The sequence below is a fragment of the Mobula hypostoma genome, chromosome 14 (assembly GCF_963921235.1).
Source record: "Mobula hypostoma chromosome 14, sMobHyp1.1, whole genome shotgun sequence".
Taxonomy (NCBI): Eukaryota; Metazoa; Chordata; class Chondrichthyes; order Myliobatiformes; family Myliobatidae; genus Mobula; species Mobula hypostoma.
Genome location: NC_086110.1, coordinates 54,642,250 through 54,660,516, shown reverse-complemented (window position 1 = coordinate 54,660,516; position 18,267 = coordinate 54,642,250). Strand labels below are relative to the sequence as shown.

The 18,267-nt window shown below is 42.9% G+C and overlaps 1 protein-coding gene across 1 annotated transcript; it reads left to right on the top strand.

Moving 5' to 3' along the window:
* Positions 1-339: 339 nt before the first annotated feature.
* LOC134356528 (tripartite motif-containing protein 16-like) lies at positions 340-3,182 on the top strand. The gene has a single exon (XM_063067491.1). The coding sequence runs from the start codon at positions 367-369 to the stop codon at positions 2,032-2,034; it is 1,668 nt and encodes a 555-aa protein (XP_062923561.1). The 5' UTR covers positions 340-366; the 3' UTR covers positions 2,035-3,182.
* Positions 3,183-18,267: the final 15,085 nt, after the last annotated feature.

Genomic DNA, 18,267 nt, shown 5'->3' with positions numbered 1-18,267 from the left:
GGAAAAACTTTGTTCTCATGCCATCTTGCACATAGCACTTCAGACAAAGGCTATACTCAACAGTAGATTGAACTACATGCTTAAATTTTGAAGTGGGGTTTCGAACTCCCTACCTGCTAAGATAGAGGCAAAAATGTTGCTATTTGAGACATTACATGTAAAATCAATCTTGCATAAAAATTTGTGCAACGAGATTGAGAAGATAGTGGATCTTAAAGACAGAAGAAGGTTGTTAATGAGTAATGAAGTGTAGGTGGTGCTGTTTCCTTACTTGTTTGTTTTCAGTTTAGATAGCATGGTATAAGTTGAACCAACCAGGAAGTGACATTTTACTTTCACTTTAAGCAAGATTATTTTGTTTTCACGATGGCTACATCGTCTCAGCTTCATTTTAAGGATGAACTTGTCTGTGCCATCTGTTTGAAGTTGCTCACAGATCCTATTACAATTCCCTGTGGTCATAATATCTGCATGGAATGCATATCGATTTACTCGGATACAGAAGAGTATGTGAAGGCACGCAGCTGCCCAAAATGCCGTGGGAGCTCTCATCAAATGACTCTGCTTCGTGAGAACAGTGTTCTTTGTAAAGTCGTGAAAAAGGTTCCCAAAAATGTGGAGGTATCTGCTGTAGAACCATGCTTTGATCCAAATGATGCTGTGTGTGATTTTTGTGCTGGCAAAAAGGTGAAAGCTACCATGTCCTGTTTGGATTGTATGGTGTCATTCTGTGAAACTCACCTCTGGAACCATCAAGCAAATGCAGCACTGGGACTTCACAAGCTGGTCAGTCCGGTCAAAATTACAGAGAATGGGAAATGCCAGAGACACAAAAGACCACTGGATCTGTTCTGCAGAACAGATGAAACTTTCATCTGTTGCATATGTATAGTCCAAGAACACGAGAACCACGCAGTCGTGACTATAGAGGAGGAGAGAGTGAAGGAGCAGAGAAAACTAGTCAATAAAGTTAAATCATTGGAAGAAGATGCAAAATGGACCAAAAGAGAGACTGAAGACCTAAGAAAACAAACCCGATCAATTCAAAGTACTGCATTCATTTTGCAAGAAGGCATCACTGCCAAGTTCAATGAACTGGTTCAAGATATAGAGGAAGCAAAATTGAAGGTGGTTGAATTCATAAAGAAAGAAGAGCAAGTCGCACTGTCCAAGACTGAAGAAGCTATAGCCAAGAAACAAAATAAGTATACTGAGTTGGGGAGAGAGAAATGTGCGATGGAAGAGCTTTCAAAAACAGTTGATAATATTAAATTTCTGCAAGAATCCAAAGCTTTAAGCAATAAATGTGGAGACTCCTCATCCAAAGAGGAATGTGAGATGAACATTAATTTTCTGGGTTTGGACCAGGTTGTAATTAACCTGAAGGAGCAGCTGGTGAGTAAATGCAATCAACTAGTGGGAACCCTAAGCACTGAAGTGGCTGGTCCGAGGCACTATAGGCCAAATGCTTCAGAACCTCAGAACCGGAATGAGCTTCAGGTGTTCTCCCGTCGACTGACATTTGACTCAAAGACGGCACACAAGTGCCTCCTCCTGACAAAAGGGAACCGCAAAGTGACAAACATCTGGCCAGATGAGGCCTATTACGTTGATCACTCCGAGCGATTTGACTCTTGCTGGCAACTGCTGTGTGCAGAAGAATTCGGCAAAAGTATTCACTACTGGGAAGTTGAAATCAGTGAAGGTTGCTGTGTAGGTGTGACATATAAAGGCATTGCAAGAAAAAGATCAGACAACTCTTGTTTCATTGGGAGGAATAAGCACTCATGGGGTATACAGCTGTTTAAGAGTCATTGTTCAGCATGGCATAATAATATAGAAGTTAAAACAAAATCAGAGAAATGTGAACAAATTGGTGTGTATCTAAACTATCCTAATGGAATCCTTGCCTTTTATGCTGTCTCTGAAATAGGCATTACATTGTTATATAGATTCCAGGCTGTATTCACTGAGCCCCTGCACCCTGGCTTTCGAATAATAAAGAGCCAGTCGTTTTGTTATATTTCTGATTGAAATGGGCATTGTGCTGTTTACCAAAGCTAGCACCATGAAAATGATATCTCAGGATTGTTAGTACTAAAAAGGAAGATTCACCAATTAAAATAGATATCGGCAAATTATTGACATGTTTACAGAAGGCTGTTGGTGAAGTAGATGAGAATTGCATTTCTAAGGTGTAAATTTGTGTATTTGAAAATATCTTTAAATGTATCAAGAACTACCCCATGCCCCAAAATTAAAACTACCTGTGGAAACTAATTGAATATTTTCTATGAAAGGGAGCCAGAGTGTTTTGTCACGATGTCTACCAGAGGCTAAATCTGTGATGTAACAGATGTTAACTTGGCGCAGTGTGCATTTTACGTGCTCTTCTCTTTGAACATATTACGAACAAAATTGGACAGTGTTGGACTAATGTTGTCATATGTGATTAGTCCAAATGCATCTCTTCCAGGTCCTGATGCAGGGATTTGACCGGAAACAAAGACAACTCCTTCCCCCCACAGATGAAGCTCAGCCTACTGAGTTCCCTCAGCAGATTGTTTGTTCAATCTCATCTCATACAGGGACATTAAAAATACATCTTGCAAACTCATTATCATGATTTTCTTTGATCAGTCAGTACCAGCTGTGCAGTTTCTGCCATTAGCGGTAATCTGTGAGCACAGGCCAGCGAGTGGTCAGCACGAGATAAAGCCATCTGGCTCCAGGGAGCCATTTCTGCATCCCTTAGAGCAATCTGCTTGCAACCAGTGGTAGACAGCACGAGAAGTATTTTATGAAGCCTAGTGAAAGCTTCTAGAGATGAACTGATAGAGGATCCTGTTTCTGTAGGCCTTGGTTGATGAGGTGGAGAGAAAGAGAATTTCCTCTCCTTACCCAGGAACCCCCATAGATAGACACTTCAGCAGCTAAGGGAGGATATTATACTCAATGCGTCTGACCTTTTGCTCTGCTCCAGGACCCACCACTGATTTTTGGGCTTTCTTCATGTCACTGAGCTGAATACACTGTGTATTTGTCCCTCAATTTTATCTCTGGCAAAACTGATGGTTCCAGTGTGACCCCCTTCTTTTGAGTAGGCCGCTGGCCATTTAAAAGGGAAGTTTATGTGTGATATTTGATTATGTTTTGTTTATAATTCATTGTAGCTGATTAATGTTTTTAAATAAATTTATCACTTAAATTTTAAAATATTTGTTTCACTTTCTTCCTGGTCTTTCAAGTCTTTGCAAAAGTCTCTGATAATCAGAGCTGCTGGAAGATCACCAGGTCAGTGTGCGACCTCTCATGGAAAAGAACAGCAGTGGGAGCGATACGATTGCAAAAACTGAGCCTGACTGCAGGACGAGGTTGGGTGGGCACTGAAAAGCTTGGCTCAGGACCATCGTCTTCAACGGCACACTTAATGCAGTTGTTTTACATTATTCTGTATTTGCATTTTGCATCTATATTAACAAACAATAATGCAATTCTGTAATTCTGAAATTGTGTTGCACAGTGTACTGATAAGCTGCACAAAAGATAGTGGACAAATGACAATACATCCAACTGCCCCTGGTGGTGTTTGTGGGATGATTAGTGAGGGAAGAATAGCATTCTTTGTGAGCAGAGATATGAGGATATGACTAGTGTTAATGCAGATTGAAAGAATATTATTTTTTGCTTGCTTTGACAGTGAAAGATCTTGAGATTTGTGGATGCTGAGGGCCAGAAAGCACAAACTTTACCTTAGTCTTGTGATAATCCAAGGATAATGCTCTTTTTGTTAGTGTTCTGAACCTCACATTTAATATGAATGCTGCAATTTGCTGTGGGTTCTATTCTTTTTCATATCAAATGTGTTGCTTTTATGCTGCAGAGCCTAACCACAACATTTTTCAGAAGCTTTGCTTTTAGTGTCATGTTTGCAATTTGTTTTTTTTTAGCATCCTGTGGGTTCTTGCATTTACAATTTTTCCAGCTGCCTATTTCTCAGAAGCTGACTTTACTCAGGGTCCCTCTCTGCTTAAATCACAATGCTGTGTCTGTGCTTTTCTTTTCATTTTCACTTGGCTCATTACTTTTCCTGTCAGCCTCATGTTTCTTCACCCAAATATTTGGCCAGGAGAACTGGACCACCAAACATCATAGGTAGTAGAGGCTACAGACCACAGAAGTTGCTACCTGACAGGGAATAAAAGTTGTACTTAAATTCCCCGCATTAAGCACTACACTTTGTGAAAATTACTGCATGCGCTCATACAGCTGCGGTAGTGATTTCAGGATATCATTTTCCAAAAAAACTTAATATTTTATATCAAGCAACACACATCAAAGTTGCTGGTGAACGCAGCAGGTCAGGCAGCATCCCTAGGAAGAGGTATAGTCGATGTTTCGGGCCGAGACCCTTCGTCAGGACTAACTGAAGGAAGAGCTAGTAAGAGATTTGAAAGTGGGAGGGGGAAGGGGAGATCCAAAATGATAGGAGAAGACAGGAGGGGGAGGGATGGAGTCAAGAGCTGGACAGTTGATTGGCAAAAGGGATATGAGAGGATCATGGGACAGGAGGCCTAGGGAGAAAGAAAAGGGGGGGGGCGGGAAAGTCCAGAGGATGGGCAAGGGGTATAGTGAGGGGGACAGAGGGAGAAAAAGGAGAGAGAGAAAAAGAATGTGTGTATATAAATAAATAATGGATGGGGTACGAGGGGGAGGTGGGGCATTAGCGGAAGTTTGAGAAGTCAATGTTCATGCCATCAGGTTGGAGGGCGTGGTTGTCTATCCACGGCCTCCTCTACTGTAAAGATGAAGCCACACTCAGGTTGGAGGAACAACACCTCATATTCCGTCTGGGTAGCCTCCAATCTGATGGCATGAACAAGTGCCCCACGGTTGAACTCCACGTGTGATCCAATGGCAGTGCTGGGTCTTGATGTTTCCACATTTAAATTTGGGAATTGACTGATGGCTTCTGTCCCAGTGCAGACCAAGCACAGGATCCATAATCTCAGTGATATTCCCATAGAGGACAAGGCTACAAAAAATAAAGCAAAGAAGCAGTAGGCTCCTTTTCTAAATTATTTGATTAATTTTATGATAGTTATAATTCTGTTAATAAATTTTAATATAGTCATTATTTTAAAAATTACCTAATTTCTAATAGTATGTAAACATTACTGAATGTCAAAGCCTCATCTCCCTCAGCCACTGCCTCACTTCCCCCTTAAAGAAGCAATATCTCTATTTGTTACTGAATTTTCCACTAGATGCCCATGTACCATTCTGCATCATCTGGGCCATACTATGCCACATATTCCTTTCTAGAATTTGGGATTGACAATACAATGCTGTACATTATGACTTTCCATTTACCAAATAACACTAATACTACTAAGCTAATACAAAACTAAGTACTCTTACTTCTGTGTCCCAACCACCTTCCTATTTTAACAAATATATTGTACTGTACAGAAATCTTAGGCACCCTAGCTATGTATATGTGCCTAAAAGTTTTGCACAGTACTACATATGTTGCCTCTGCCAATGATGGATGGATTAAAGCAAGCTGTCTTGCTCTAAACCTCAGTTTTATGACACAGTATCTCCTCCCAGCTTGGTTTTAATCCCCTGCCTTTCAACAGGGACTTCCATTCCCTTTTTCCTGTCTACTCTCAGCATATTCTTCCACTCTGCTCCTGGTTCTGCCCCTCCCACATTTCCATCCTCTTTCTTTAATCTTGTCTTTTACTTCACACAATTTCCTTGCTCATCTGATTTCCTTCCCATCCCTTCTATTTCTTGGCAAGTCAACATTTTCTGAGCAATTGTTCCTGTATCCCTTCTCTTTCTCCTGCACCTTTCCAGCCTTACTTGCGACAGAGCCAGCTTGGCACACTGGTGCTATGGGAGGGAGAAATGTTTGAGCTGTGGGAAGAGTACTGTAGGAACAGACGGAGAAAGATTAGAATGTACGCAGTAGGGTCGACTGAGTGATGTTCCTAGATAGCAATGCTAAGAGACTAGTGAATGAGCTCCAACACTTAGGCACCTGTGTATGTTCTTTCATTCTTCCCCTGTGCCTCCTCTAAATGAGGGTACAGTATCCAGTTTAGGGACAATTTAGAACTGTGATCTCATATTTGTTTGAAACTAGCAACAAACCAGTGCACAAGGAACAGGTTTAAAGGATAGAACAACTCAATTAGATTCATCTGATTTTAAATATAAACTCCAGAGTTGAAAAAACCAAAGTCAAGAAGATCTCACCTGATAATGTATTCATACCAGAGGGTTAGGGATTACAAGAGAGGATGGATTAAAAAAAATCCCTAATTAACTGACTAAACCTTCCCCATCTTTAATTCTAATTGTGCTAAAAAGACTAAAAAGCAGATTCTTCTACTAATTTAGATACTACAGCTTTACAGTTCTTCAAACTTCAAGGATGCTTAATTTTAATATTATGAAGATACATGATCCCATCAGGATTAATCTGGTAATGATAGCGTGTCTTAATAGTGTCAGAAAGAACTAAATAGGAATGAAGCTTCATCAGCAGAGTTAAGAAAGCCACTAATCTGCTTGGTGTCAACAGATAAAAGGGTCATAATAAGAGCCTCCTTACCACAGTAATACTCTGCCTTCCTGCATTTATGTATTGCTGAAGGGTGGTATGGAACGCAGTGTTGCTCATGCATTGTGAAGGGCTCAATAAATATAATTGAAAATGGCTCAGTTTGTACCTTATTAGATGTGTTACTAAGATAAAACTTCACCTTTCCTCCATACATAATGAAATATTAATTGCATGACAGAATGGAAATCAAGTATCATTGGATCAAGAACTGCCTGAGTGGTTAACTACATTAGGACTTTTTAACCTTCTGTTCATAAAGAGACTTTGATAATAATAAGGTTTCGTTGTCCTAATAGAGAAAAAGAAGTTAAAACTCATTTAGAATTAAATTAAAAAATGCTCATTCATTATAAATCCATTTTAAATTACAAATTAATGAAGATTGGGGTTGGTTACAGAGTCCAGAGAGTATTCTTGGTTTCATATAGGCTATTAAATACAATATAGAAATGACTTCAATTAAATATTTATAACTAAACCACACTAAATTAATATTTTTCATGCTATTAATTTGAGATAGGTCCTCCAAAGTTCTAGTAGAACATCAATTTTCTTTACTTTCAGGTAGTTTGAAGAGATCAAATAATAACTTAAAGAAGTCCCTACGTAAGATTGGTCCTTACTTTAGACAAAAAGCCATTTCACCAATAAACAAATTCAGATAATAGCATGACAATTGCTTTACAACTATGGCCTTCCCCATTAGGAAAATTCCGCTCTTTAGAAGTCTTCAGATATGGATAAGGTTGGAGGTTACATCAAAATATACTTTTGGTTTCTTGCATATCCAATTTTAAGAGGTGTGGGGTTTGGATTGAATAATATAGTTATTATACCAAAGTATTAAAATGGTACTTCCAACATCTGGATTTCCATTTCTCTCCAATACTCATCTTACATTTGGGAGAATTGGACACACAGGAGTCCTCAGTCCTGTTGTATCTACTGACATTAAATGACTTGTTCATTGCCAGAGCAAAGAAAAGAGCTGGGAAAAATACTGCTGACTCCACCCACTCTAGCAGTCACCTGTTCAGCGAATTGCCATCAGGAAGATGCTACAAGTCCATCACCACCAGGTCTACTCGCCAGCTCTGAAGCTTCTTTCCTATAGCTATCCAGCTTCTCAATAAAACTCACTCAGGTGTAATACCCTAAATGTCCCTACTCAATAGCCATTGAATGGTCTTCCCTGCTTTCCTCATTCTGTTGACAATTATTTAGTCTGTTCATATGTTCACATTTATTTAAGTTTGATTTGTGCTAATTATTGATTGCTCATGCTGTTTGCACTATTGTCTTGTAATTTGTTGGTTGCTATTGTGTTGTCTGTTATGGGTATTGCCCTGTGTTTTATTCTTGGCACCGAACCACAATCAATTCTGGCATGTTTCACATAGGGGCGATAAAGTGATTCTGATTCCCAAATGTTTTAAAATGAACTCTTGACCTCACAATATGCCTCATTATGATCTTGCACTTTATGTTTACTTGCACTGCACTTTCTCTGTAGCTTTAACACTTTATACCGCGTTGTTATTGTTTAATCCTGTTCTACCTCAATGCACTGTGTAATGATTTGATCTGTATGAATAGTTTGCAAGAAAATCTTTTCGCTGTATCTTGGTACACATGACAATAATAAACCAACACGAGTACCAAAGTTGAAGCCATAATGTGCCAGAGTAAGTGAATGATAGATAAGATACCCATCAAGTGAGCTATTTGGTTTAGGTTAACCTCGATATTTTTGTGTTATTGAGTCAACTCTGAGTGTATTACACTCTATTCCTGATGTGCTTTGTAGATTCAAAGTTCAAAATTCAAAGTAAATTTATTATCAAAGTACATATATGTCACCATATACAACCCTGAGATTAATTTTCTTGCAGACATACACAATAAATCCATAATAGAATAATAACCATAACAGAATCAATGAAAGACCGCAGCAGCTTGGGCATTCTACCAGTGTGCAACAGACAACAAACTTTCCAAATACAAAAAGAAATAAATTGTAATGGTAAATACATAAACAATAAATATCAAGAACATGAGATGAAGAGTCCTGGAAAGCGAGATTGATTGTGTGAACATTTCAATGATGGGGCAAGTGAAGTTGAGTGATGTTATCCGCTTTGGTTCAAGAGCCCGATGGTTGAGGGGAACAACTATTCCTGAGCCTGGTAGTGTGAGTCTTGAGGCTCCTTTACCTTCTTCCTGATGGCAGCAGCAGGAAGAGAGCATGGTGGTGGGTGGTCCTGATGATAGACGCAGCGTTCCTGCAGCAACATTCAAGTAGAGGTGCTCAGTGGTGGGGAGGGCTCTACACGTGATGGACACGGCTTTGTCTGTGACCCCCTACATGTTGTAGGATTTTCCGTTCAAGGACATTGTTGTTTCCATACCAGGCTATGATGCAGCCAGTCAATATACTCTCCACTAGACATCTAGAGATACTTGTCAAAGTTTTAATTGTCAAGCCAAATGTTTGCAAACTCCAAAGGAAGTAGAGGCATTGCCGTTCCTTTTTTCATAATTGTATTTACATGTTGGGCCCAGGACGGATTCTCTGAAATGACAGCAAGGAATTTAAATTTGCTGACCCTCTCTACCTCTGATCCTCTCTCCAATGAGGACTGACTCATGGACCTCTGGTTTCCTTCTCCTGAAGTCAATAATCAGCTCTTTGGTTTCATTGACATTGAGTAAGAGGTTGTTTTTATGGCACAACTCAGCCAGATTTTCAAGCTCCCTCCTATATGCTGATTCATCACCATTTTGATTCGGCCTATGACAGTGGTGTTGTCAGCAAACAGGCCGTACATTCATAAGTGTAAGGCAAATAGTGCAGGGGGTTAGACACACGGCCTTGTGGCACACCTGTGCTGATGGAGATCGCGGTGGAGATGTTGTTGCCAATCTAAACTGACTGAGTTTCGCAACTGAGAAAATTGAGGATCCAATTGCACAAGGAGGTATTGAGGCCAAAGTCGTGGAACCTATTGATTAATTTTGAGGGTATAGTGGTATTGAATGCCGAGCTGCAGTCCATAAAGAGCGTCCTGATGTATTCAGTTTTGTTGTCCAGATGTTCCAGTTGAGTGAACAGCCAGTGAGATGGCATCTGCATGGACCTGGTGCTCTGGTAGGCAAATTGAAGCAGATCCAAGTTGCTTCTCAGGCAGAAGATGATATAATTTATCACCAACCTTTTATCACTGTGGATGTAAATGCTACTGGATGATCGTCATTGAGCCAGGTCACCACGTTCTTTTTGAGTACCGGTATAATTGAAGCCTGCTTGAAACAGGTATGTACCTCAGACTGCTGGAGAGAGGTTAAAAATCTCAGTGAACACTCTAGCTAGTTGATCAGTACAGGATTTTAGTAATGGCCATGTATCCCCGTCTGGGCCAGATCAGAGGCTTCTTCTTCTGAAGGCTGCTCTGAAGTTCAACATCCTGAAGGCTAGTTGTACGTTGGCCTCCGAGACTGAAATCGCAGGTCGATCAGGAGCTGATCATTTCTCCATATTTTGACTGTCAAAGCGAGCATAGAAAGCATTGAGCTCATTTGGAAGTGAAGACCTGTTGCTTTTGTCGCTTTATTTAACTTTATAAGAGGTGATTGTATTCAAGCCCTGCTACAATTATGAAGCATCTTTTGTTGATTCAACTTTAGTCCAGAATTGCCATTTCACCTGCGAGATGGCTTTCCTGAGATTGTAACTGGACTTCTTGTACCTTTCTTGGTCACCGGACTTGACTGCTTCTGTTTTGGCCCTCAGATTGTGGTTCTCATTGATTAATGGTAATGGATCAAGTTTGACAAGTCAGGAATAGTGCTATGGAATGTCCAAATGCTCGTACTAACTATATTATGTGGTTGCTCCAGCTGAGATCTGGTCAATGACGACTCTGGGATACCAACATTGCCAGCTGTAATGTTGAATCAGGTTCATGGGTCTGGCAAGTGGGATGGGAAATGCAATGGATTTGAAAATCGATCATTTATTTACTATCAGTAAAAAATTCAACTAAACATTCATGTTCCCCAAGTTACAGACACTGCAAAGCTGAGTATTCAACAAATATACTTAATTAAAAGTGCACTTAAAGAATACCATATCAATCATCATGTGCATCCTTGCCTTAAACAAAGGAAGATGGGAGGAAGCCCCTTCCATATGCTATTTTATATACCCAGGATATTTGAAACTAGACACCAGGCATCTGTCCAATGGGAAAAGCGGCTGCAGTTTCTAAACTAGCCAATCACAACAGAAGTGACTTTCGACAATCAGAATAAGTTGCGAACGTGATGATCCAATCCTTATATTAGTATGACCCTCACAAACTCCCATCTAAGTTATACATAAAACACAAGAGTATGATACCCAGTACTGTAAACCAATAGTCACCTTCCAGTATACTACAGTAGTCCATCAACTTCCCTTGGCCCCAAAAGGCCACAAGAATAAAATAGCTAATGAGCTGGTTCCCCGCTTACTCTTACACACTGACTCTTAGATGTGATCAACCAGGTGAGTGATGTTACCCGACCCGCCTGGAATATACGTGTAGCATTCTTGTACACGTGCCACCTTCCTTTGTGAGCAGGTAATCCAAAGCCATCAAAATTAGTTCCCAGGACACTCTGGCCATATCATGTTGAGAAAGGCTATCATTCAAAACATCCTTCCTTCCTTTCTAATAGCCCTCTTACCAACCAGCATAGAAACATAGAAAGCCCACAGCACAATACAGGCCTTTCGGCCCACAAAGCTGTGCCGAACATGTTCTTACCTTAGAATTTACCTAGGGTTACCCATAGCCATCTATTTTTCTGAGCTCCATGTACCTGCCCAGGAGTTTCTTAAAAGACCCTATCATATCCGCCTCCACCACCATCGCCGGCAGCCCATTCCATGCACTCACCACTCTGTGTAAAAAACTTACCGCTGACATCTCCTCTGTACCTACTTCCTCTGTATCTTAAAACTGTGCCCTCTCATGTTAGCCATTTCAGCCCTGGGAAAAAGTCTCTGACTACCCACACGATCAATACCTCTCATCATCTTATACACCTCTATGAGGTCACCTCTCATCTTCCGTCACTACAAAGAAAGAAGGTCGAGTTCACCCAACTTATTCTCATAAAGCATGTTCCCCAATCCAGGCAACATCCTTGTAAATCTCCGCTGCACCCTTTCTATGATTTCCAAATCCTTCCTGTAGTAAGGCAACCAGAACTGAGCACAGTACTCCAAGTGGGGTTTGACCAGGGTCCTATACAGCTGTAACATTACCTCTCGGCTCTTAAACTCAATCCCATGATTGATGGAGGCCAATGCACTGTATGCTTTCTTAACCACAGAGTCAACCTGTGCAGTAGCTTTGAGTGTTCTATGGACTTGGACCCAAAGATCCCTCTGATCCTCCACACTGCCAAGAGTCTTACCATTAGTACTACATTCTGCCATCATATTTGACCTACCAAAATGAACCACCTCACACTTAACTGGATTTAACTCCATCTGCCACTTCTCAGCCCAGTTTTGCATCCAATCAATGTTCCACTGTAACCTCTGACAGTCCTCCACAGTATCCACAACACTTCCAACGTTTGTGTCATCAGCAAATTCACTAGCCCATCCCTTCACTTCCTCATCCAGGTCATTTATAAAAATCACAAAGAGTAGGGGTCCCAGAACAGGTCCCTGAGGCACACCACTGGTGACTTATCAGCATGGACAAGGTGTTCATCCAGGGCACTGGAGTGGCATCCATACGGCACCACATATCAAATGCACCACCTTGTGGGAACAATGGGTAGTTAAGGAACTGCATTCAAGTAAGTGCCATTCAATACCCAACAAGTACCCAGCTTCACAACACAATTTGGCATAGACAAAGCCATCCCAGGATACTATTCTGCTCAGACTTGCCATCCACCTTGCACCTTGTACCTGCACTCAATGTGCCACCTACACCAACACTCTGTCAACTGGTGAAATCACTGAGAGTCAGGACTTTCTAATTATTTAAATAGTTCGTAGGAAATACCAACCCTTAAAATACTCAGGGCTATTGAGGCTCAAGTCTCTTAAGGCTGTTACCATACTTTGGGTTAACGTTGGCTGGAATAAATTACTCCCTCCTAGCTCCCCAAAGCAGAAAACCATAATCCGAGAAGCCAGATAACTTTCCCCAATGGTCTTTTCTTCTCGTCAAAGAGATCTCTATCAGTGGCTTCCCTTCTGTGATGTAGTAAGGAGTCCTCATACAAATTCAGCAATCTGACCTGTTGGTCCGCTGAGCAAATTCAAATGCCATCCCCAGGAATGTATCACAGGATCTCCCACCCCAAATCAGCATCCACCACTTTGCCATTCTGTGATGCATGGAGATACAAATAAACTCACTCCTGATTAGTCACTGGATAATTAGAAAACACAAAAACAATAGAACTAGAAGAATTGCTCCCCAAATGCTCAATTCCCTCTGAAATGTGGGCATCTCATTTCCTGTATAAAGATGCCCTAATTTCTACCAAATTTCATATGGCCAGTATGAACAATGTATCATCTGTAAAAGCCAATTATATGGGGAAACAAGTAACAAATTAAGACACAATAAACACGTAACAGACTTAGAAAACAAGTAAGAAAGTAAAGGCTGATTTATACTTCTGCGTCAACTCGACACCGTAACCTACACAAGTTACCTACGTGAGTTGTGAGCATTTATACTTCTGCATTGGTGTGCCTGCGTCGGTCTGCAATTCGGGCACGTTGTGCATGCGCACACACCCTACCCACGCAAGGCCTCGTGGTCATGGTAGTCTTTCTCGGGGTAAACTAGTTTAAAGTGAGCGTCTTTTTTCGTAAAAACGAGATGCATCCACAATTTCGGAGGTCTGTAAAGCTTTCTGGAAAGCATTGCAGCCAGAATTCCTTCCCTGCCCTTCAGTCGCCCAATGGGAAGCTATTGCAGCGTAGGAGGAAATGCGTGCTACCAAGCGGACCAATCACAGTTGTTGCCTTCTGTGTTGCCGCGACGCGTAGTTGCATTTTGGGGGAGGTGCGCATCAGGCTACAGCGTAGGGATCCGTGTAGGGTTCGCGGCCTCACCGTACCAACGGCGTCGATTTGACGCAGAAGTATAAATCAGCCTTTAGTGACTCAACAAACACAAGAAACAAAGTAACAGATTAAACACAAAACACAAATCACAGAGCCCGGGCTGTACTTCTGATGGAACTCAGAGAGATACAGCACACTTATCATAGAACAACTGATTTAAAAAAAAGCAACTGGGTGGGACCCAACACAGTCACAGAGTCTCTTAAAGGCAAAGTCCTCTCTCACACACACACTGACGCATGTGGCTGCACCTCACATTTCTCCACATTGAAATCATCCACACTCTATTTACAGGGAAGAGGGATGCAGGTCAAATGACCCCACCCTACAAAGATTAGGTTCAAATGTACCAACCCCCAAAACCCTCGATTCCCACTGCTGGCGAACGTTCGTGGATATCCTTTGCAGGGAACCTTGAGTGAAATTGGTGGAAGACAAAAGGAACCCTGATCTGCAGAGGACTTGAAGAATGACTCTCTCCTCTCAACAGTCTCCCCTTTTTAGTTACTCCTGACAGCATTTCCACATTGCATAGAGGGTAGGGGTAGGAACTCTATTTACCTGTTCACGTAGAGTATACCTTCTCAATCATCATGTGCTATTTGTATACACAGGATATTTTGAAACTGGACACCAGGCAGTTTTCCAATGGGAAAACAGCTGCAGCTCCTAAACTAACCAATCCAAACAAAAGTGACTTTCGATAATCAAAATAAGGCATGCCCTCAGAGGACACCAGGGATTATGTGTAGTGATATTACATCTTAACTTTTTTGGAATTGCTTCCAATTATCTGTTTTGGAACCTGCCCCAACTGTATTTTTTTATTTCAGCTTTCAACAGAGAAATGAACCTTTTTTTAATATAAAGCTTATGTGTTTGTACTGTCTTTGCATAAAAGAAAGTTTGAAGAAAGGTTTGTGGTGGTCCATACATGTTATGCCATGGGACCATTTAGTTATCAGCTAAATAGTACTGGGCCATGTTTTCAGAGATAATACAAATTTTTGCTAGCAATAACCTGTGAAGCTCTCACTCAACAGTATTTCTACACACATTAATCCCCTGCTCAATGGAGGTCTGACCATATTTGCTTATAGACATTACATAAGCTGGTACTTACAATAATGCAATGCATTTCACGAGGAGCCTGACTTACCTAGTGTTCACAGCTCTCTGTGTAAACAGGGGATTGCTAGAGGGAAATCTAGTAATGATGCTGAGGAGAGTAAGAGAAACAGTGACCAAAGTATTAGAGTATCAAAATTAAAGGGAACTGGATCAAAAACAATCTTAGAATTGTAGAATAACTCTTTTTTTTATTCCTTTCAAACTTATTTAATTAACTTCTTGCCACTTAGCTACCATGGATGTATTCAAGAAAAGACATCCCATTGAAGTGGAATGGAGTGTAGGTGAGATGAAGTGGAAGTGGCTATAGAGAAGCAAGTGATGGTAGAAGGAAACACGAGGAAATCTGCAGATGCTGGACTTTCAAGCAACACACATAAAAGTTGCTGGTGAACGCAGCAGACCAGGCAGCATCTCTAGGAAGAGGTACAGTCGACGTTTTGGGCCGAGACCCTTTGTCAGGACTAACTGAAAGAAGAGCTAGTAAGAGATTTGAAAGTGGGAGGGGGAGGGGGAGATCTGAAATGATAGGAGAAGACAGGAGCGGGAGGGATGGAGCCAAGAGCTGGACAGTTGATTGGCAAAAGGGACACGAGGGGACCATGGGACAGGAGGCCTAGGGAGAAAGAAAAGGGGGAAGGGGGGAAAAAGCTCAGCAGATGGGCAAGGGGTATATTCAGAGGGACAGAGGGAGAAAAAGGAGAGTGAGAGAAAGAATGTGTGTCTATAAATAAATAACGATGGGGTACGAGGGGGAGGTGGGGCATTAGCGGAAGTTAGAGAAGTCAATGTTCATGCCATCAGGTTGGAGGCTACCCAGACGGAATATAAGGTGTTGTTCCTCCAACCTGAGTGTGGCTTCATCTTTACAGTAGAGGAGGCCGTGGATAGACATATCAGAATGGGAATGGGATGTGGAATTAAAATGTGTGGCCACTGGGAGATCCTGCTTTCTCTGGCGGACAGAGCGTGGGTGTTCAGCGAAACGATCCCCCAGTCTGTGTTGGGTCTCGATAATATGTAGAAGGCTGCATTGGGAGTACCGGACGCAGTATATCACCCCAGCCGACTCACAGGTGAAGTGTCGCCTCACCTGGAAGGACTGTCTGGGGCCCTGAATGGTGGTAAGGGAGGAAGTGTAAGGGCATGTGTAGCACTTGTTCTGCTTACAAGGATAACTGCCAGGAGGGAGATCAGTGGGGAGGGATGGGGGGGACGGGGGGGGACGAATGGACAAGGGAGTCGTGTAGGGAGCGATCCCTGCAGAAAGCAGAGAGAGGGGGGAGGGAAAGATGTGCTTAGTTGTGGGATCCCGTTGGAGGTGGTGGAAGTTACGGAGAATTATATGTTGGACCCGGAGGCTGGTGGGGTGGTAGGTGAGGACAAGGGGAACCCTATTCCTAGTGGGATGGCGGGAGGATGGAGTGAGAGTAGATGTGCGTGAAATGGGGGAGATGCGTTTGAGAGCAGAGTTGATGGTGGAGAAAGGGAAGCCCCTTTCTTTAAAAAAGGAGGACATCTCCCTCGTCCTGGAATGAAAAGCCTCATCCTGAGAGCAGATGTGGCGGAGACGGAGGAATTGCAAGAAGGGGATGGTATTTTTGCAAGAGACAGGGTGAGAGGAGGAATAGTCCAGATAGCTGTGAGAGTCAGTAGGCTTATAGTAAACATCAGTAGATAAGCTGGCTCCAGAGCTAGAGACAGAAAGATCTAGAAAGGGGAGGCAGGTGTCGGAAATGTACCAGGTAAGCTTGAGAGCAGGGTGAAAGTTGGAGGCAAAGTTAATGAAGTCAACGAGCTCAGCATACGTGCAGGAAGCAGCGCCAACGCAGTCGTCGATGTAGCGAAGGAAAAGTTGGGGACAGATACCAGAATAGGTTTGGAACATAGATTGTTCCACAAAGCCAACAAAAAGGCAGGCATAGCTGGGACCCATATGGGTGCCCATGGCTACACCTTTAGTTTGGAGGAAGTGGGAGGAGCCAAAGGAGAAATTATTAAGAGTAAGGACTAATTCCGCTAGATGGAGCGGAGTGGTGGTAGAGGGGAACTGGTTAGGTCTGGAATCCAAAAAGAAGCGGAGAAATTTGAGACCTTCCTGATGGGGGATGGAAGTACATAGGGACTGGACATCCATGGTGAAAATAAAGCGGTGGGGGCCAGGGAGCTTAAAATCATCGAAATGTTTCAGAGCGTGAGAAGTGTCACAAACATAGGTAGGAAGGGATTGAGCAAGCGGGGGATAGAACAGTGTCGAGGTATGCAGAAACGAGTTTGGTAGGGCAGGAGCAAGCTGAGACAATAGGTCTGCAGGACAGGCAGGTTTGTGGATCTTGGGTAGGAGGTAGAAACAGGAAGTGCGGGGTGTGGGAACTATAAGGTTGGTAACAGTGGATGGGAGAGCCTCTGAGCGGATAAAGTCGGTGATGGTGTGGGAGACAATGGCCTGGTGCTCCTTAGTGGGGTCATGATTGAGGGGTAAATAAGAGGAGGTATCCGTGAGTTTTCGCTGTGCCTCAGCAAGGTAGAGGTCAGTGCACCAGACTACAACAGCACCCCCTCTTATCGCGGGTTTTATAGTAAGGTTAGGATTAGTGCGGAGAGAGTGGAGAGCAGAGCGTTCGGAAGGAGTGAGGTTGGAATGGGACCAAGGTGCGGTGAAGTCGAGACGGTTGATGTCCCGTCGGCAGTTAGCAATAAAGAGATCCAGAGCAGACAGAAGACCAGAGTGGGGTGTCCATGAAGAGGAGGAGGGTTGAAGACGGGAGAAGGGGTCATCAATGGGGATGGGAGAGTCCCTGCCGAAGAAGTAGGCTCGAAGACAGAGCCGGTGGAAGTAGAGTTCAGCGTCATGGCGAACGCAGAACTCGCTGAGGTGTGGGCAAAGGGGGACAAAGGTGAGGCCCTTACTGAGGACAGAGCGTTCTGCCTCAGACAGTTGAAGGTTGGAGGGGATGGTAAAGACCCGGCACGGATGAGAGCTGGGATCAGAGGGGGAGGCGGAGGGAGGCTGATGGTGTCAGTGGGGAGGAGAGGGTTGGGGTGAGAGCAAGAAGGAGCCTCCGAGGGCCCAGGAGTAGCTGATGGAATGTGAGGGAGACGGGGTTGCAGAGCGGTGGTGGGGGAAGGGGAGACGGGAGTCACAATAGCAGCATGTGAAGACCCAGCCTGGAGTTCAAGGCTGGATTCTTGAGAGCTAGGATCAGAGCGGGGAGGGGGGAGGCTGGGGGTGTCAGTGGAGAGGGGAGGGTTGGGGTGAGAGGAAGATGGAGCCTCTGAGGGCCCAAGAGCTGACAGTGGATAGAAGGATTCCCCTTTAATTATTGAATGTGATTATAAAGCTTCTGCTTGT

Excerpts from the sequence above, each read along its gene's own strand:
- LOC134356528 (XM_063067491.1), top strand. The coding sequence starts at position 367 with ATGGCTACATCGTCTCAGCTTCATTTTAAGGATGAACTTGTCTGTGCC.